A 20,650-nucleotide genomic window follows, 5' to 3' on the forward strand; every position below is an offset into this window, starting at 1 on the left:
CTTCCTCTTCTTCCTCCTCTTCCTCTTCCTTCTCCTCCTCTTCCCCCTCCTCCTCTTCTTCCTCTTCCTCCTCTTCCTCCTCCTCTTCTTCCTCTTCTTCCTCCTCTTCCTCTTCCTTCTCCTCCTCTTCCTCCTCCTCTTCTTGTTCTTCCTCCTCCTCTTCTTCCTCCACCACCACCACCTCTTCCTCCTCTTCCCTTTACCCTCCTCCTCTTCTTAAGTTTTTTCATTACATTTATTAAATTGGGGCGGGGCGTGGGTGTAAAGATCAAAGGAGGACATATGGGTGTCAGTTCTCTTTTTTCACCACATAAATCCCAGGGATTTAACCCAGGTCATCAAACTAGTGAAAGCAACTTTAACTGCTGAGCCATCTCACCAGTTCCTGGCCTCTTCTAATATCAACTAGAATATTCCTTGGTCCTTCTCACCCTGAGCAGAGAAGTGACACCCTTGCTGATGACAAAGGTATCCCCAAGCCAAAGGCACAGTGGGGAGTTCTGGAAACACCACCCAGCCCATTACAAACCCATCGCTCTTGAGGCTGGACTAGTTTTAGACTAGACTTAGACTCTATTTTTTTACTCGTGGCAATCCTCCTGCCTCAATAACCCCCCCCCCCCACACACACACACACAAAGTTCTGAGATTATAGGAATGAGCCACTACACCAAGCTCAGCTGCTCCTTTAAATATGACCAGGGGATAAACTGGGTATAGTGGTTCATGCCCATAATTCCAGGACTTAGGCTGAGGCAAAAGGATGCTTTGAGTTCAACTTTGAGGTTGAACTGGGCTATATAGCGAGATTCTCCCTTAAAAAAAAGGTATCTCCTCAGAGACTGGGACTCGGAGATGTAGCTCAGCAATACAGAGCTGGCTTCGGATGCTCAAGGCCTTGGGTTCCATTCCAGCACATAAATCAGGCATCATGTAATCTGTAGTCCCAAGACTGGGAGGTAGAGGCTGGCGGATCAGAAGTCCAAGGCCATTTCTGTCTATACAGTGAGTTTGGGGCCAGCCTGGCCTACATGTCTCCAAGAGAAGGGGAACTTCTTATCTTGGGTTCCTGGAGACCACATTCCTACCATCCTGAGATGAGTCCACAGCTTGCGCTCCAGTGTTATCTCCCTGGTCACCAAGGCTGAACACACCTGGCCACCCTTCCTGCCAGGCATCCATGCCCCGCAGTCTCATTCTGAGACAATTTCTCTACTTGTTTCTCTTCACCAACTGGGCGTGGTGGCGCACACCTTTAATCCCAGCATTTGGGAGGTAGAGGCAGGCAGATTTCTGAGTTTGAGGCCAGCCTGGTCTACAGAGTGAGTTCCAGGACAGCCAGGGCTATACAGAGAAACCCTGTCTTGAAAAACCAAAAAAAAAAAAAAAAAAAAACCAAGCCAAACAAACAAAACACAAAAAACAAACAAACAAAAAAGACAAACAATAAAAAAAAAAACCCAACCACCCCCAATCTCATCCCCAGTACAAGCGCCCCATGACCATTGCAGGTGGTGACTGCCTGCATAAACCACCCCAGCCTTTTGGTCCAGATTCCAGCCCCAGCCCTTTGATCACAGCTTCAGCTGCCCCAGCATCAGCTCATCCCGCCCAAGGCAGTTCTGGGATGAACCCATTTCCTGCAGAGGAGAACCTCAAGCAGTGTGGTGGTCCACACCAGTCATCCAGCCTTCAGTAGGCTGAGGAGAGAGGGTCATGAGTAACCCAGGGCCTGCCTGGGTTACATAGCAAGTCCTTATCTGAAAATGGGAGTTGAGGGGTGCTGAGTGATTGCTCAGTGGGTAGTGTCTGCCATACAAGAATCAGGACCTGAGTGTGGACTGCAGCACCCCTGTGAAAATCTGGACATGATGGTGTACAGCTGTTTCCTAGGTGACAGACCACTGAAGCTCATTGGCCAGCTAACTTAACCCGTTGGTAGAGTCCTAGGTTTAATGAAGAGATGGTCTCAAAAAGTAGGGTAGATGGGCCTAAAGAGATAGCTCAGTAGGTAAGAGCATTTATTGGTCAAGCATGAGGACCTGAGTTCAAATCCCCAGCACCCATGTTATTAAAAAAACAAAACAAAACAAAACATGGCACAGGACAAAGACATTTGATGTCAACCACTGTCCTCACACATGTGTACACATTGACATATATGTGCACACATACCAGACACACACCAAAGGAGACTTTAAAACAGGGCAAACCCCTCAGGTCTCTCTCTTTAGTCTTCTTGGATGTCACCAACATCTTCCTTCTTCATGGACAGAGTTCCAAGAATGGCTGCCTTACTGACCAGACGGGGAGTCAGTTCTTAGCTTATAACTTGGATTATGCAGCATGTCTTTTTTTTTTAATTGTGTGTGTGTATGTGTGTGTGTGTGTGTGTGTGTGTGTGTGTGTGTGTGTGTGTCAGAGGCCAGAAGAGGTCGTCAGATACCCTGGAGCTGTAGTTACCAGCAGTTGTGAACGGTCGGATGAGGGTGTTGGGAACGGCACTCAGGTCCTCTACAAGAGCAGCAAGCATTGCTGAGCCATCGCTCTAGCCCTGGTTTACAGAATTCTTTCCTTCCTCTCTTTCTATTTTTTATTTTTTGAGACAAGGTCTTACTGTGTGGACCAGGCTGGCCTGGAACTCACAGGGACCTCTGCCCCCTGAGTTCTGGGATTAAAGGGGTGCACCATATCCTGCTTCTATCTAGTGCTTCCTGCCTGCACCCTCCTCTTGCTCCTGTCTTCCTCTTGGACCTCCTGGGCCCTATCTCTTTGGGGGTCCTCAGGATGAATCTCAGAGGCAGGCTGGTTGCCTGGGCTCTCCTGCTCTGACCATCTCACGATCGATTGCTTGCAGCTTGGGGAAGACTCTGACTATGACAAGCTGAGTGACATGGTGAAATACCTCGACCTGGAGCTCCACTTCGGCACCCAGAAACCTCCGAGTGAGTGGCGGGGCCATGCTGCCTGCTGCCTCGTAGCTTCCGGTTCCCAGAGTATACACTGCTAGACACTGTGTCTCCAAACTTCAAGACCTTTCTGCATACATGCATGAATCCCTTGATGGTCCTGTAAGCTAGATCACAGAATCACTTTCACTTCTTAATGAGGAAGCCCAGAAAGGCTAGGTAGTTTGCACCAAGTCACAAAGCCATGGTAGGATGAGCATCCTTTTCAGTCTCCCTCTCCACCTCATCCTTTCTAGGTATCTCCTTGGAGTGTGACTCCAAGAAGTCAGTAGTTTGTTCTTGTATGCAGCACAAACTCAGGAAGTGGTTGGTTTTCATTGTTCAGCCTGAGGAGTGCAGGGAAGAGGGCCTGCGAGGGGACAGTAGTGTGGGGTCTGACAAGCCATGTACTAAATGCCTTAGGCTGGACCTGCGGGTCCACGACCGAAAGGCTGAAGAATGAGGCGGGAATTTGGATGCCTGGAGCTGATGTAGTTGAGTTGATGCATCCCTGCAAAAGTTCCTTGACCACTGGTTGTAGCCACACCTCTCCTTTGGCCCTGCCACAGCAGCCCTAGTCTAGCCCCGCATTCCCCATTAAACAGTACTGTTTTCTCTTCCAGAGCCAGTGCCCGGCCCGGAGCCCTTCAGGAAGAAGGAAGTGGTGGAGATCTTGTCCCACAAGAAGGCCTACAATACCTGTGAGAAGCTTTAGGGTCCCCACCTTCAAGGGCCCAAAAAGCTGAAACCCGCAAAGGGGAGATCGAAATTAAGATATGGGGACTGGGACCGGCCACACTGCTAAAAGAAGGCCGACTCTCAGGGCAGCAGGATCCCCAATCTGTACTCAGGTGTACTCCTAGGCACCCTCTATTGGCACCATAATGCGTTTCTTGGTCCTGGTCCTGGCCATACCTCCAATCATATTATCGACTTCGTCCCTCCTTAGTTCCTCGCCCCGCCCACTGTTCTCACCCTTCTACCAGGTATCTGTTTGGGGGGATCCCGCCCCTCTTCTGTCAATCTCCAAGACCCCTATTCCCTGGCTACTCTTACGCAAAGCCCTTCTCCGCTAGGTACTTCTCTCAGGCCCCTCCTCGCTATGCTCTTCCCAGTACCCTCGCCGAATCAAGTCCCTACTCTTCCCTGAGGCCTCGCCCCTAATTCGGCCCCGCCCCCCCAGGGCCCCGCCCCGTCTCACCCTAGTGCCCCACCCGCAGCCATTCTCCTAGCGCACCTGAAGCTGACCCCTGGCGAGCTGCGGCAAGTGCTCATGAGCATGGAACCCCGGCGCCTGGAGCCTGCTCATCTGGCGCAGCTGCTGCTCTTCGCTCCTGACGCCGACGAGGAACAGCGATATCAGGCTTTCCGCGAGGCTCCGGGTCGCCTCAGTGAGCCGGACCAGTTCGTCCTGCAGGTGCTAAGACCAGCCTCCAGCCCCCACACCATGGCTAGGGCTCCTTCGCATGGGCTCCCTCTGCAGTCAGAAGTTGGCTTCTGTCCCAGGTCCCTTGAAGACTGCCCTTGGCTTCTTAGTCCTAGTTTAACTCCTTTGAGTTCTCACTTTAGGTCAAGGCAGACGCGATGAGATTGTTCCCAGGGTCAGGTTAATTTTTCCTAAGGGGTACCATGTTCATCTGTCAGAGGACTCACTCCCCAGGCTGGGCAGAAGGTCCCGGCTGGGGATGCATGAATCTGGCCTGGGATGCATGACTTTCCTTCAGATGCTGTCGGTTCCCGAATACAAGACCCGCCTGCGCAGTCTACACTTCCAGGCTACCTTGCAGGAGAAGACAGAGGAGATACGAGGCAGCCTCGAGTGTCTGCGACAGGCATCTCTGGAGCTCAAAAACAGCCGGAAACTCGCCAAGATCCTGGAGGTCAAGCCATTCCCATCCCTGTTTGTTTAATCTGATCTTTTTGTCTCCTGGGGCGCCCAGCCCAAAACCTACACATGGGGAGGGGGCGGGGTGAGTATCTGGATAGGATCATTCTACTTTTCTCCCCACAGTTTGTGTTGGCCATGGGTAACTATCTCAACGATGGACAGCCCAAGACCAACAAGACCACTGGCTTCAAGATCAACTTCCTGACCGAGGTGAGGGCCAGGCAGGCACCCATCTACTCTAGCTGCCAGACCTGGAGGCAGAGTCACGTTGTGGCAGCTGAGCCAAGTGTGGCGGCATACACCTGTAATCCCATCACTTAGAAGGTCGAGGCAAGAGGATCAGGAGTTCTAGTCTAACACGGGCTGAATAAGATCATGGCTCACACACACAACCAAAAAATGTTCTAACAGGAGAAGAAAACATCATGTCACAAAGTTCTTCCCCTGGGTTGGGGAGGAACTGGCCCAGATGTGACTTACCAAAGGGTAGAAGTATACAAGGTTGCTTCTCCGACCCAGTTCCAGAATCAGAAAAGAATGGGAGAGAATCTGGAAAGAGTATCACAGGCTGAGAATTCTGGGAGTACAGTAAAACCTGGTGTCATGTGACCAGGAGTCTGGTGGGGGTCTTTGAAAAGCTTATGGGCTGGGCATCCCTTGCAGCTAAACTCCACCAAGACAGTGGACGGGAAGTCCACCTTTCTGCACATCCTTGCCAAATCGCTAAGCCAGCACTTCCCTGAGCTCCTGGGCTTTGCCCAGGACCTGCCCACTGTGCCCCTGGCTGCCAAAGGTAGGCTGGGTACCTGGGCGAGGGAGGCAGATGCATGCGAGCTGGGGATGCAGCCCCCATAATGCTTTGCTTCTTTCCTTACATGCAGTGAACCAGCGAGCCCTGACTGGTGACCTGGCTGACCTCCATGACACCGTCAGTGAGATTCAGGTGGCCTGCCAGAGCATGGCCCCTTCCAGTGAGGACAGGTTTGCTGTGGTCATGGCTGTATCCTCTAATCAGCCTGTCCAGCACAAGCCTGGACTCTGGGTAAAGGTGACTCTGGCTCTAGTGGTCAGTGTCGGTCCTTGCAGACCCTCCAGGCAGAAGCACGTCAGGGCCGTTGTGAGAGCTTCCATCCTGGTACTTATGCGCAGCTGAGGACTGAGCTTCTCTGCTGTGTGTGTGATACAGGGGATTGAACGACACAGGCACACGGGCATAGGCATGCGCACGGGGGATTGAACGACACAGGCACATGGGCATAGGCATGCTCACGGGGGATTGAACGACACAGGCACACGGGCATAGGCATGCGCTCTACTGCTGAGCCATGCTGCCAGCCCAGCACTGGAGGATTCTAGGGTAGTAGCCAAGCCTTGTCCTCAGCCCCTGTGGGGTCCTAGGCAAAGAGCTCCACCACTGAGCTATACGCTAGCTTCTCACTAGGTGACTCTAGGCAGGCACTGAACTACACTCCCAGACCCTCACTGGGGATTCAGGACTGAGGCTTTATCACTGAGCTACATTTGTGTGTGTGTGTGTGTGTGTGTGTGTGTGTGTGTGTGTGTATGTATATATATATATATATATATATATATATATACATATATATATATATATATATATATATATATAATCTGCTGGAAGTTGAATTCAGGGCAATGAACGTGCTAGACAAGAACTCTGCCACTGAGGTATATACCACGTTCCTCCCCTCTCTAGGTTGACCAGGCTGGCCTCAAAAACTCACTCTGTGTAGCCCAGGCAGGCCTTGAAATGACAGTTCTCTGGCCTCATCCTCCCAAGTGTCTGGGATGACAGGTCTCTGCCAACAGGCCCACCCATAGTTCTCAAAGTCACTGATATGTTGTCAAGTATCTGTCCTTAAGAATGGTAAAGCCCAGATTTAAGTCCCAAGACACAGGAGAAGCCTGGCCAGGCAGGCCCTGTAAGCTGAAAGCAGGGTGAGAGAGGCGTTGGGGAGACTGAATCTAGAGCCTTCTGCATGTTAAATAGTTTCTCTTCACTAAACTGTATACCTTGTATCAGGGCAACCAAGCTTTCCCCAGGAGTTACAGTGCGCCAGATACTGTCTTAAATCCTGGTCCATAGAGGGAACAAGCTCACCCTTGGAGGTCAGAAACAGTGGACATTCGAACCATTTTAGTTAATAACAAGAAGAGGGTAATTAAGAAAAAAGAAAGAGCTAAGCAGTGGTGGGTGCACACCTCTAATCCCAGGCCTGGGGAGGCGGAGGTGGAGGCAGAGGCAGTCACATCTCTGAGTTTGAGGCCAGCCTGGTCTACAGAGTGAGTTCCAGGATAATCAGGGCTACACAGAGAAACCCTGTCTCGGGAGGGAAAAAAAAAAGGAAAAGGAAAAGGAAAAGGAAAAGGAAAAGGAAAAAAAAGGAAGAAAACAAAAAAAAGGAAAGAGGAAGGAAGGAAAAGAGAAAAGGCCTGCTGTAGTATTGCACACACATACTCAGAGGTAGAGGCAGGAAGATCAGGAGTTCAAAGTCACGCTCAGCCTTTTAGCTAGTTCCAAGCCAGCCTGGGTTACAAGAAATCCTGTGTCAAACAAACACATAAACCAAAGTGTCAGACAGCCAAGGTCAGTCCAAGTGAACTGGGGTCCAGACCTGGATCCCAGCACTCAGGATGCTGAGGCAAAAGGATCTAGAGTTAAAGGCCAGCCTGGGCTATGTAAAAAGGGTCAAGAAACTATGGAGCAGAATCCAAAGAGGATAGGCTAGCCTCTCCTTGTGGAGAGAGCAAGGGAAGTACTTTAATTATGCATGAAGTTAAGGACTGGTGGCCTGGAACTGTGACAGGGGCGAGGATGGGGCTAGAGAGATGTGAGATTGGGGGGTAGGGAGGTGGGGGTGGGGAAGGTGGGGTGGGGAGGGTTGGTATGGGTGAGGGCTATAGCATAATTCTCGGTCTGCAGAAAGGAAGATCCCTTCAGAACAGGAGTGGAGTAGCGAGGGCTATCTGGGGTCACAGTCCAGCCAGGGAGGGTAGAGCACCGGGGGCTGTTTCCTTGACCAAGGTCTTGTAGTCCTTTCTGGAAACAGCGCAGCCAGCCCTGCGAGCGTTGGATGGTCTGCAGCGAGAGGCCATGGAGGAGCTAGGGAAGGCTCTGGCCTTCTTCGGAGAGGACTCCAAGGCCACTACCTCAGAGGCCTTCTTTGGCATCTTTTCAGAATTCATGAGCAAATTTGAGGTGAGCCAGAGTGGAGGCTGGAGAGGCCCCTGAAGGGAGGTGGGGCTCGGAAAGGATGCCAGTGGGTGGCACATCTCCTGTCTCTGGTGGGATGCAGCCATCACCCTCGGCACCAGCCATCTGGGTACAAGGAAGGGGCAGGAAGGGTGCCAGCGATGCTGGGCCCACTGACCACCCCTCCCCATCTCCAGAGAGCCCTCAGCGACCTGCAGGCAGGGGATGGCCCACGCAGCTCAGGGATGGTGTCACCCCTGGCCTGGTGATAGCTGCCACCAAGCATCTTCTGCAGTCTGAGCACGGAGACCGATGCTGGAGGCTGCACCATGGAGGAATGTCACAGGGTCCAGGGTACTTGACCATGCACCTTGGCTGCAGGAAGGGCTTGGGTGCGGTGGGGCTGCAGCCACGTGTCTCCGGCTACCTCAGCTGCCGAGTTCTGCTTGGCCCTCTTTTGCCCATACACCTTGGTCTCCCAAGAAGGTCTCCCTGGCTTCCGGTGGCCACCCACCCTTCCGCCTCGATGCCCACAACGGTGAATAAAATGCTGCTGTGTGTCAGGGAATGTCCCACCGGAGGGCAGACTGCAGAGTGGATGCTGGCTTGCTGCGGTTGTCTGTGGCTCGGTGGGAGCATGGGACAGGAGAGAGGACAGACTTCCATACCGAGAGGAACTGGAGGAGGAAGAGATGTTATCACACCACGGAATCTAGGTTTAATTTTCTTTTATGGTTTTATTTTTGAGTGGCAGGGTCTCATATCACTCAGGCTGGCCTCCAGCTCACTATGTCAAGGGTAGCCTCGGACTTCTGATCTTCCTGTCTCTACCTCCCAAGTGTTAAGATTATAGGCATGGCCACCGTGCTCCATGTTCCTCCCTTCCTCCTCTTCCTCTTCTTCCTCCTCCTCTTCTCCCCTCCCCTTTCTTGTTTCAGTTCACTATGTAGCCCAGGCTAGCCTCCAGCTCACCATTATACTTCTGCCTAGGCCTCCCCAGTGCTGGCATTATGGTATTAAGGGAATGAACCAAGGGCCTTAAGCATGCTAGGTAAGCAGTCTGCCCTCACAGTGAGCCACATTGCCGCCAGCCTCCTGTATGCTTTCTGAGACACGTCTTAGTTGTTCAGGGTGACCTCGAACTTACTCTGTAGCCCAGGTAGGCCTTGAACTTTTAAGTCTTCTTCTACCTTAGCCTCCACAATAGCTGCACCTCTCAGCTCAGGCAAAGTTGAGAGACTTGGGTTTTTGATTTGTGTGGAGGTGGCATGAGAGGGGTGTGCAGAGAGCATGTGGAGGCCAGAGGACAACTTACGGAGTTGGCTCTCTCCTTCTACCACGTGGGTTCTCAGGTCATCAGGCTTGCAGCAAGCACCCTCGCCCACTGAGCCATCATGGCGGCCCTGACAATTGAGGCTTTAATCACACCAGCTCAGGATGTTGGGAGCAGAATGTGAATCCTGAAGGTTAGGGGGGAAAGGATGTGGAGAGGGCTGGATGGGGGCAGTGACACGAGTTTGGTGGCCTCCTGCAGAGCTCCTTTCCTGGGTAGCGATGACATTCCCTGGAACAGGTTGTGTGAACAGGGCAGGTTCCAGGCAGGTGACATGATCTGGAACGTATGGGATCCCCAAGACTGCGCTGTGTAAGTCTGGGAGAGAGATGTGAGTTCTCTGGAGCCTGCATGGCTGGGAGGGTGAGCAGAATCCCCAGCATTTGTGCTCACTGCTCGGAGCTCCAGATTACTGCAATAAGATGCAATAGGTGCACACACACACACACATGTACGCGCACACATGCACACCCTCCCACAGACATATACACACACAGGCACACACATGTACATGCACACACCTTTTCATTTCTTTTTGGGTCTCTCTCTCTCCCCCCACCTTGAGTGTATGCAAAAGTGTGTGCTGCAGTGTGGGAATCAGAGGACAATGTTTGGTCTTGGATACCAGGTGCCTTTCCCTGAGGAGTCAGCCATCTTGCTGGCTGCTTTAAAATGTTTAAATTAAATCTATTCTATATTGCTGGTCTTCAAACCCCCAGCCCTGGTCGCCTGTGAGTGCTCAACCACTATGCTACACCTTCAGCCCTTGTTCTCATCGTGAGGCAGTGTCTCCCACAGCTTAGGAATCCTCTTGCCTTTATCCCCCAATCCCTGGGATCATAGCCATGCATCACAAAGACCATTTTGACTTTTATTCTAATTTATATCATTATTTTATAGTGATATGGTCTCTGTAGCTCATGCTAGCCTCAAACTAGTGGCAGTCCTCCTGCCTCAGCCTCTTGCAGCACAAACTACCAATTTCAGCTCTTCATTTGACTTTTTCCCAGGGATAGTATGAAAGGGCTTTCATTTTGTTTCTTCGATTTTCTTTTTCTTTTTGAATCTTGGATTTAAAAAAAAAAATTAGTTATATGTGTACATCCATGGGTGGGTTTGTCCACATGAGTTTGGTGTCTTTGGAGGCCAGAAGAGAGAATCACATACCCTGGAATGGGCGTGGCAGGTGGGTGTAAGCTAAGTGCTCCTAACCACTGAGCCATCTCTCAGTACCCTCAGCTTTTTTCCTCCCACAAAAATTATATAGCCATTGCTGTTGATGGACAGGGCTTGGAACCCCTAGTTTCTTCTCTTTTCTTTTCTTTTTCTCTCTTTTAGATTGAGTCTTATGTAGACCAGGACACTCTCAGACTCTGTGTAGATGACCTTGAACTGATCCTCCTGCCTCCACCTCCTCTGTGCTGGGATTACAGGCATGCACCACCACAACCAATTTACACAGTGCTGGGGATGGGAGCCAGGGCTTCATACATTCTAGGCAAGCGCTCTACCCACTGAGCCCATCCCCAGCCCACATGTGGTTTTCCAGAGTCTTCCACAGTCCTGGTCTTTGAGCGGGTGCTCTTCCCTTAGTACCCTCCTTATGTCCATCCATCCCATAAAAACATTCGAACCAAGATGTACGTGTCAAGAAGGAACGTGTCTAGTCAGCTCCCACTACTCCGCAGCAGCCCAACTCGTACACAGTACCTGGTACATGTGTCCCAGGAAAAGAGTGTCATACAACTCCTGTTAGGGGGCGCTAAAGAGAGGCTCGGTGATTCAGAACACTGGCTACTCCTCCAGAGGACCACAGTTCAATTCCCAGCACTCATATGGAGGCTCACAACTGTTTCTTATCTCCAGTTTCAGGCAATCTGGCGCCCTCTTCTGGCCTCCACAGACACTGCACACATGTGGTGCATAGACATATAGGTAAAACAACCAGACACATGTAAAATAATTTTTTGTTTTTTTGTTCTTTTGTTTTTTTCGAGACAGGGTTTCTCTGTGTAGCCCTGGCTGTCCTGGAACTCACTCTGTAGACCAGGCTGGCCTCGAACTCAGAAATCTGCCTGCCTCTGCCTCCCAAGTGCTGGGATTAAAGGCATGCACCACCACTGCCTGGCATAAAATAATTTTTTTAAAAGAAACAATCCCTATTTGGGGGGGGGGATGGTTCGGCTTAGTGCACTTGTTTTTGCGGAGAACTGGGTTTTCAATCTCACCACCAACTGCAACTCGCTAACTGCAGGTTGGTTTTTTATTTTGTTTGTTTGGGTGGGGGGGAGTACGGACAGTCTTCTGATGCCATTTTCTGACCTCCACAGGCACCAAGCATGCACATACATTCATGCAGGTAAAACATTCATACACATAAGATTAAATAAATAAACCTGAATTTAAAAGGATTTGATCTATGTTGCAGGCCTGAAGAGCTGGCTGAGTGGGTAAAGGTGTTTGCCAGTAAACTTGACCATTTGAGTTCCATCTCCAGTATGCACATGGGGCAGAAAGAAAGAACAAACTGTCCTCTGACATCTCCACATGCATGCAGGCATATATGCACAAGTAAATAAAGTATAATGCATTTTTTAAAATCTTTGCAAGCCGGGCATGGTGGCACATGCCTTTAATCTCAGCACTTGGGAGGCAGAGATTAAAGGAGGTGGATTTCTGAGTTCGAGGCCAGCCTGGTCTACAGAGTGAGTTCCAGGACAGCCAGGGCTATACAGAGAAACCCTGTCTCAAAAAAACAAACAAACAAAACAAAAATCTCTGGAGCTGGGATTAGAAATTACAGTTTATGCCAGGAATGGTGGTTCAGGCCTTTGATGTCAGCACTCAGGAGGCAGAGGCAGGGGGAGCTCTGTGTGTGAGGCCAGCCTGGTCCAGGACAGCCAGGGTTACACAGAGAAACTGTGTCTCAAAAGGAGGAGGAGGAAGAAGAGGAGGAGGAGGAAGAGGAGGAGAAAGAAGTCACAGTTTATTCAGAAGGCAGAGGCAGGGGGACAGAAATTTCAAGGCCTACCTAAGTAACTTACTGAGACTCTATCTTTAAACTAAAAGCTAAACAGGAGGAGAGAGAAGCTAGAGACGGAAAGCAAAGTGCTTAACTAGAATGATGGGGCCCTAATGTCCACTCACAAGGACTACAAAAAAATTTGTTTTTAAATAAAATAAAATCTCTGTGAGATCCACAGATTACAGTCTCCACCAGGCAAGATCTCCTGGTCCAGCATTCATCTGACATTATAGGTACGTGCCCCTTGCCCAAAGTCAGCCACTAGATGGCAGTATGACATGCCAAGCACTCGGGAAGATTCCTTAACATGCCCTGTATCTGTTAGCAATTTGCTATAGCAGTGCTGTGTAACAAACTGAACCTTGTTTCCCCTGACATTTCTGAGGATTGAGCCCAAGGAGTTGGACATGTTAGGCAGGTGCTCTGCTGCTGAGCTATGATGCCCTGCCTTCAAGCCCCTTGCTAAGGGATTCTATTTGGGAAAAAGATGCTTTTCTTTCTTTCTTTCTTTGGTAGCATCTGCTCTGGGGGCACATGGAGGGCCAAGAGAAGTTTGAGGAGATCAGTTCCCTCTTTCACCATGGGTGTTCTGGGAGCGGAACTGGCACCGTGGATTCTTGGCAAGCACTCTGTTGCTAGGCCAAGCCCCAGCCCCTTATTGGTGGATTCTAGACAAGTGCTCCACACTGACCTGTCTCTAGTCTCTTTCAAATTTGGAGACAGAGTCTTGCTCAGTTACCCAGGCTGGCCTTGAATTCATTCATTCTAGCCCATACAGGCCTAGAGCCTGGGATCCTCCTGCCTCAGCCCCACAGCAGTTGGGATGAAAGACTTTAACTCTGCAGTCGATGTGAGCAGGTAAGTGGCTTGGTGGATTTTACAGGGTTCTTCCCCACCCTCGGAGTTTTGATAGGGAAGGCAGTGACAGCCTCAGGTGGTGGCTCATCCTGTGGTCAAATGCTGGGATCATTTTCACAAGTGAGGTGAGAGCCCAAGCAAACAAATAAGCAAGAGCACAGAAAGTCAGAGCTGGGGATATAGCTCAGTGGGTAGAGTGCTTGCCTAGCATGCTTGAAGCCCTGGGTTCAATTCCTTGCATTGCATAGATGGGGTGTGGTGGTGCATGCCTGTAATCCCAGCACAAGGTGGTGGAGGCAGGAGGATCAGGTCAAGGTCACTGGGGTCAGACTGAGCTACACGACTCCTTATTTCAATCAATCAATCAATCAATCAATCAGTCAGTCAATCATTACACACGAGTTTCTGGAGGTTGATGAAGGCTTTGATCTCTTTGATCATCTTGCTTATTTTGCTTTATATTGTGAAACCGAGTAGCCCAGCCAGCCAGGCAGAGCTGCAACACCCACACTGCACAGAACGCGAGCTGCGGGATGTGGTGCAGGCAGCAGTGTTAAAGTCATTCTTGGCTACATAATGAGTTTGAGGCTAGCCTAGGCTACATATGAGACCCTTTCTCAACACAACAAAGCTGGTGATGTGACTCAGTGGGTAAAGGCACTTGCTGCTAAGCCTGAGTTTGATCCCTGGGCCCGTGGTACACATGGTAGAAGAAAGACAACTGACTCCTGAAACTTGTCCTCTGACCTTTACACGAACACCACAGCACACCAGTGCACACATGCACACATACACACCCGTGCGTGCACACACACAAATAAATACGCTAATGAATTATTGAAAGGTGTTTATAGAAACAATGACAAAATTCTATATGGTCCCCATCCTGCCTGGATCCAGCATTGGTCCAGAATGTCACCGGATGACTTCCGGGTGGCATGTCTCTCTTATCTGTTCACCTGTGAGTTGTCTCTCTTGCAGCAGACAGCAGTGAGCTGTGCCTGCCTAGCAACTGCTCACTCTTCTGTTTGAAAAAGCCCGCTGTATTCTTTAGAATATTATCCCTCCCCTACTCCCAGGCCATAGAGCTGAGTGGGTACAGAAGTCTCACATCTGGCTGGGTGGCTCAGAGACAGACAGCTCATGACTCAAGTCTAGACAGTTTGCTAGGGGAAGTTTCCTTTTTTTCTGGCTGCGGTGTATGAACAAAGCAGGGAGAACCTGCGGGGAGTGTCTCAGTGTCCGGCCAAAAGATAAGAGAAACTTGCTATGTGTATCTCTTTGTCCCTGGATACAACCAGGCCTGAAGAACACATCTGGGTTTAACAGATTCAAAGGCACCACGTTCCCCTTCTACTATAAAAATGCCAATGCCTTGACCTAGGCTGGCTCTGGACAGACGCTCGGTGTTTCTAACATGCTCTCTGCATAAATGTATCTGCCAATACTTTTGACAGGTGCCACATACAATGTTGGGTAGAGACACCGCATGTGTCAGTATCTCTGAGTTTTCATTCCCCATGTCTTATGAAGGTTCTGCCCCAGAACCAGTGTGAGATGCTGTGTGTGACAGTATGTGTCCCCTCCCCATTCCTCCCCCAAATGACGAAGGGTGGCCGCAGCCCCGTGAGCTCCAGGAATTGACCTACTCCTCACCAATAACAGTGACATCATCGTTTAGCCCCATTCGGCTTTTCCCCATAGTGACACCAGGTGACGTTTACTAAGTAGCGCGCTTCATGTGTTTACAGATTTCATTTTGTTTTCTTTTCACAACCCTCTGGGGTGGATTTTGTGATCTCCTTTTTACAAATAAAAGTCTGAAACTCACGGAAATTGATGGAATTTTCTGGATCCAAAACGTGTGTCTGTGGGAATCCAAAGCCTGTCCTCTCAAATGGAAATTTCTTTATCTTCAAGATATTAGTTTATGCATTTATTTTCATATTTATTTAACCTATTAATACTATGTAATAATACTAATGATATAATAATTATTATATTAATTTATTATATATTTATTGGCAGAAGCTGTCCCAGCTTACTTCCTTTTTAAAAACAATTTATATATTTTATGTATATGAGTACACTCTATCTGTCTTCAGACACACCAGAAGAGGGTAGCAGATCCCATTACAGATGTTTGTGAGCCACCATGTGGGTGCTGGGAATTGAACTCAGTACCTCTGGAAGAGCAGTCAGTGCTCTTATCCGCTGCCATCTCTTCAGCCCCCAGCTTACTTTCTCTCACTATGATAAAGATCGGGATCAAAAGGCACTTGTGAAGAAAAGGGTTTATCAGGCGTACACATCTCAATCCCTGTCTGTCACTGAGGGAGGTCAGGCCAGGAACACAGGGAAGGCTGGAACTGATGCAGGAAGCGCAGAGGAAGTCTCCTTACTTGATGCAGGAAGCGCAGAGGAAGTCTCCTTAACTGATGCAGGAAGCGCAGAGGAAGTCTCCTTACCTGATGCAGGAAGCGCAGAGGAAGTCTCCTTACCTGATGCAGGAAGCACAGAGGAAGTCTCCTTACCTGATGCAGGAAGCACAGAGGAAGTCTCCTTAACTGATGCAGGAAGCGCAGAGGAAGTCTCCTTACCGGCCTGTTCCCTCTGGTTTGCTCAGCCACCTTTCTTGTGCAAGTTGCTAACTTGAGAAATGCTTCTCCTGCCTTTAATGGCATCTTTAAGAGCCGTGTCTCTAAATACACTGACAACCCAGTGAGTAGTGGTGGAGGTTGGGGGTCTCACCATCTGCATTTGAGGGGAACACAAGCCCACCGCAGCGCCTTGATTAACAAGAATTGGGAGAATCTTCCCCTGCAGGATACACGATGTCTACGCTCTCTTCTAAGGAGCCAATGGAAAACCACAATGTGCTTGCACCCGAGCTCCCCTGAGGAACCGGTGGGCTCACTGAGCTTACCTACCGTGCATAGATGAGGGGCCACTGGCGGCAGTATGGGCGGCCCAAAGCAGCTGCACTGGAAAATCTTCCCCCAGCATGAATGATGCCTTCCGTGAGATGCCCTCCTTCCCAGCCTGCATTCTAGCCCCTCCTGAAAGGCCCTCCCAAGGCCACTGTGCCATTATGAAAAACTGAACAGGATCACCAGGGAGGAGTGGCGGGACACTGGTGAGGGTTTATGGCCCTCCCTCCATCCTCTCCTGTGAGGGGATGCCAACAGTTTGCCAGGGCCACTCCTTACCATGTGAGGGGTGCCAACAGTTAGCAAGGGCCACTCTTTACCAGCAGGCACAGCTCACATCCCGAAGGGACGGGCCTTGCCTGGCTGAGGGGAGGGTGGCTACCAAGGAGCTGATGAAGAATCCTAGTCTCAAGCAAGCCTCCAAAGTCTGTAGGTGAGCCAATGCTTCATAAAGACCAGGTTCTGTCAGGCAGGGTCCCTACGCACACGCATGTGCGTGTGTACACATACACACACACAGCACACTACACACACATATACACACATGCACACACACATACACACAGCACACCACACACATACATATACACACATACAGCAATACACACATGCATAAACACACATACATATAATCTTCTACAAATTTTTATGCACCTGTTGCATCTCCCCGAATCCCCCTCCATGTTTTAAAGGTCATTTACATTTATTTATTTGTGTGTGTGTGCGTGAGCACCCAGGTATCACATGTATGACTGTCAGAGGGCAACACGTGGGAATAGGCTCTCTCCTTGAGGGTCCAGAGACTTGAACTCAGGTCAGCACACACACACACGTGTGTGTGTGTGTGTGTGTGTGTGTGTGTGAGTGTGTGTGTGTGTGTGTGTGTGTGTGTGTGTGTGTGTGTGAAAGACAACCTGCTGGAGCCAGTTTCCTCCCATCTTCATGTGTAGGTCTTTGGGCTTGAACTCAGGCTTGGTGGCAAGCACCTTTCCCTGCTGAGCCACTTTGCTGCCTGCAAGCCAACTCTTCACTTGCACCATGCGCCTGCCTTCCCAGGCTCCAGGGCTCGTGGTCCACCCCTGACTGTAGACCATCATCTCCTGGCTCGTTCTGCCATGGCGCTCTGTTGTCTCTAAGAGCAGTTTTAGATCCTAGTGGCTTGATACCCTCTCCCCTCCCTCAGGGCCAGACTTTCCTGAGGTGATGTCTCCTCCTGTTACCTGTGTCCTCCACTCACCGGGGCAAGGCACAGGCTGGCTTCTCTGCCGCCAGTTCCCCAGGTCTACCAGTTTCCCACATAGGAGGCCACGAGAACCTGTTCTCCTTATCTACCTCGACCTTTACGCCGGGCAGCTGTTTACCCTCCTTTGGTAAACCTGCACATGCCCAAGGTTCGGCTACCAGGTGTCTACTTAGTGCGGACCTTGTCATCGGTTTATTTCCTGCTTGTCACAGCTGTTTCCGGCCAAACGAAAGTAGCAGGAAAGCAAGGGCTACCAAGTTGCTCAAGGAAGCAACCAGGGGCCGGCAATGCAGCTCCACTGGCAGAGTGTTAATCAGGATTCCCAAAGCCCTGGCCTCCACGCCCAGACCACATAAGCCCCATGTGGGGGAGCATACCTAGGATCCCAACAGTCAAATCATACTAAGTTTGATGCCAGCCTGGGTGACATGACAATCTGTCTCAATTTTTTTTTTTTTTTTTGAGACAGGGTTTCTCTGTGTAGCCCTGGCTATCCTGGAACTCACTCTGTAGACCAGGCTAGCCTCGAACTCAGAAATCCGCCTGCCTCTGCCTCCCAAGTGCTGGGATTAAAGGCATGTGCCAACACTGCCCGGCTCAATTTTTTTCTTGTCAAAGAAGAATGAGGAGAAAGAGGAGGAGGAGGAGGCAGCCCAGTATGCCTAGAAGGCAGAGGCAAGTGAATCTCTTTGAACTCTGTAAGTTCAAGGCCAGCCAAGGGTACACAATGAGAACGTGTCTCAAAAACAAAACAAAAGGAAGGGAGGGAAGGGGAAGAGAAGGAATGAAAGACCAGCTCTTTTCTACACACCAGCTTGGTACAGTGTAGCCAAAGCAAAGCTCTGCTAAATCATGTCCCATGTGCAGGCTGCATCTGCTGCAGAATGCCTGCTTCTTGGCTTCTGTGGGCATAGCATACACATAGTGTGCACTTAAACACATCGAGGCAAACATTCATTCATGTAAAATATAAATAAATCTTAAAAAGAAAATCAAAGACCAGCCCTGGAACCATGTTTCACTTAATAAACCCAACCATCGGCTTAAATTGCCAGGGAGGGGGAATTTCCACCAATCACAGCAGACCTGACATGCAAATGTTGCTAATATTTGCACCAATCATAGCACTGCCTCATTTGCTCTACCAGCGGTTGCTTTGGTAGGCTACTAGACAAGTACCTCAGGCCTTAGTGGAAAGAACTGCAGGGTCATCCAGAGGTCACATAAACAAGTGATAACCAGAGGTCCAGCACCTTTTGAAACAATTTTTGCTGAGGCTGCACCATCAGGCATAGGAACAATTAACAGCCATCATGGGTCAGCAAGATGGCTCAATGGAGTAAGGGTACTTGTTGCCAAGTGTAATGAGCCAGGGCCCACATCACGGGAGGAGAGAATACAAGAATAAACACACACACACACACACACACACACACACACACACATGTCCAATAGCCATCTCCCCACCCCATCTCCCCAGCCCTTTGAGATAGGGTTTCTCTATGTAGCCCTGGCTGTACTAGAACTCAAGTCTATAAAACAGGCTGGCCTTGAACTCAGAGATCCACCTGACTCTGCCTTCTGAATGCAGGAATTAAAGACATGTGCTACAACCGCCCAGCATTATGTGGCTTTCTTAAGCTCTCTGTGGACTTCTGGTGCTAGTGTAAGTAGAGCCTGTCTGTCTGTCTGTCAGATAGTTCTCTCGCTCAGGCAGCCAGGGCTGCACATGAAGGCCCCAGCCCCAACATCTTTGCTAATTTAAGTTATTTATTTAATAACTTAAAAATTAAGTCGTTAACATTAATAGTAAGGAGCTGGCTAATCGGGGGCTGGGGATTGAACTCCAGACCTCATGTATGGCTAGTGACTGCTTTATTAACTGAGCCATCTCCAAGGTAACCCATGACGCATGGGTTAGTGCTTCAGCCCCATCTTCCCACCCTGCTCCATCATTTAAGCCTCCAAGTTTCTTCTTAAATGGCAAACAAGAAACACTGTAAATCCAGAAAGATTGCTGACACATGTCTGCGAGAAACACAGCCCAGATCTCCAGCACCCACATAAATGCTAGGCTGTGTTGAAGCCTGGGAGATAGAGACAGGGGATCCCTTCGGCAAGCTGGCCTGCTAGACTAGCCAAATCAGCAAGCTCTGGGTTCAAGTGTGATGCCTTGCTTCAATATATAAGGTGTAACAGGATCTAGAAGGTCCTAGAAATAGCTGGCCTCACAGCCTACACATGTGCACACACACGTGTGAACAGACATATAAAAGCAAAAAGAAAGAAGAGGAAGAGGAGGGAGAGGAAAGAAAAAGAAGTGGTGGGGTTGCTCAGCGGCTAAAGGGGCTTGTCACCAAGCCTGGAGATTTGAGCCTAGTCCCAGGAACCAACAAGATGGAAGGAGAGAACTGGGCCTGACTGGATGTGCCCACACAGTCCACAAATAAATTTTTATTTTTATTTTTATTGTTTCAGGGGTGTGTGTGTGTGTGTGTGTGTGTGTGCGCGCGCACACACATGAAGGCACCCTCAGAGGTGAGAGGTGTCAGATAGAACTGGAGTTCCAGGCTGTTGTGAGTCTGCAGTTGTGGGTGCTGGGACTCGAAATCAGGTCTATTAGAAGAACAGCAATTGCTCTTATCCACTGGGCCAGCTCTCCATCCCTAATACAAAATTTTAATGTAATTTTAAATAAAAATTAATAGATTTTGACAGATTTCTTATGACTTATTTTTATTATTATTTAAAATGTGTGTGTTAGTTTGTGTGTGGGTGTGTGCATGGGCGTGCAGGTGCTCTCAAAGGCCAGAAGCAATGAATTCCCTGGAGTTGGTGTTAAAGGTGATGTAAGCTCCCCGAGGTTAGGAGCTGGGCATCGAACTTCGGTCCTATACAAGAGAAGCTGGAGTTCTTAATCACAGAAATTTTAATCTTGCTTTCTACCCTCGCAATGCCTCTGAGATAGGTATTTCTGCTATCTTAGTAGGGAATGGAAAAAAAAACAAGACAATACTCACAACTGAGTGGCATTTCAAAAACTTAGAGAAGGAAATCGCTGGCACCTAGGCGGAAACCCTGGAGACGGAAATTGCGGAGGACTCTGGGTCCTCAGTTGACCGTCCACGCGGGATGTAAAGTCCGGCTGCTCACCGACGCTGGGCCTTTAAGGGGCGTGGCGGGGGCGTGGCCCCAGCGGTCGCCCGCTCTC

The 20,650-nt window shown here is 49.8% G+C and overlaps 1 protein-coding gene and 1 long non-coding RNA gene across 4 annotated transcripts in view; one reads left to right on the forward strand and one right to left on the reverse strand.

The window, feature by feature from the left end:
* Positions 1-8,630, forward strand: part of Grid2ip (glutamate receptor, ionotropic, delta 2 (Grid2) interacting protein 1) — a 34,450-nt gene extending 25,820 nt beyond the window's left edge. For all 3 annotated transcript variants that reach the window (NM_001159321.2, NM_133355.2, NM_001347529.2), the window contains 9 exons: positions 2,858-2,945; positions 3,572-3,649; positions 4,169-4,365; positions 4,673-4,828; positions 4,960-5,046; positions 5,500-5,629; positions 5,718-5,836; positions 7,892-8,056; positions 8,248-8,630. In NM_001159321.2, coding sequence (NP_001152793.1) covers positions 2,858-2,945; positions 3,572-3,649; positions 4,169-4,365; positions 4,673-4,828; positions 4,960-5,046; positions 5,500-5,629; positions 5,718-5,836; positions 7,892-8,056; positions 8,248-8,319 — 1,092 coding nt within the window. In that variant the 3' untranslated portion in view covers positions 8,320-8,630. The remainder of the gene's footprint in view (positions 1-2,857; positions 2,946-3,571; positions 3,650-4,168; positions 4,366-4,672; positions 4,829-4,959; positions 5,047-5,499; positions 5,630-5,717; positions 5,837-7,891; positions 8,057-8,247) is intronic.
* A 9-nt stretch (positions 8,631-8,639) lies between these two features.
* Gm20635 lies at positions 8,640-20,593 on the reverse strand. The gene is made up of 3 exons (XR_868670.2): positions 20,460-20,593; positions 15,451-16,020; positions 8,640-8,727 (listed from the first exon to the last, which is right to left on the reverse strand). It is a non-coding gene; the product is annotated as a predicted gene 20635 (long non-coding RNA).
* Positions 20,594-20,650: the final 57 nt, after the last annotated feature.

The sequence above is a fragment of the Mus musculus genome, chromosome 5 (assembly GCF_000001635.26).
Source record: "Mus musculus strain C57BL/6J chromosome 5, GRCm38.p6 C57BL/6J".
Lineage (NCBI taxonomy): Eukaryota > Metazoa > Chordata > Mammalia > Rodentia > Muridae > Mus > Mus musculus.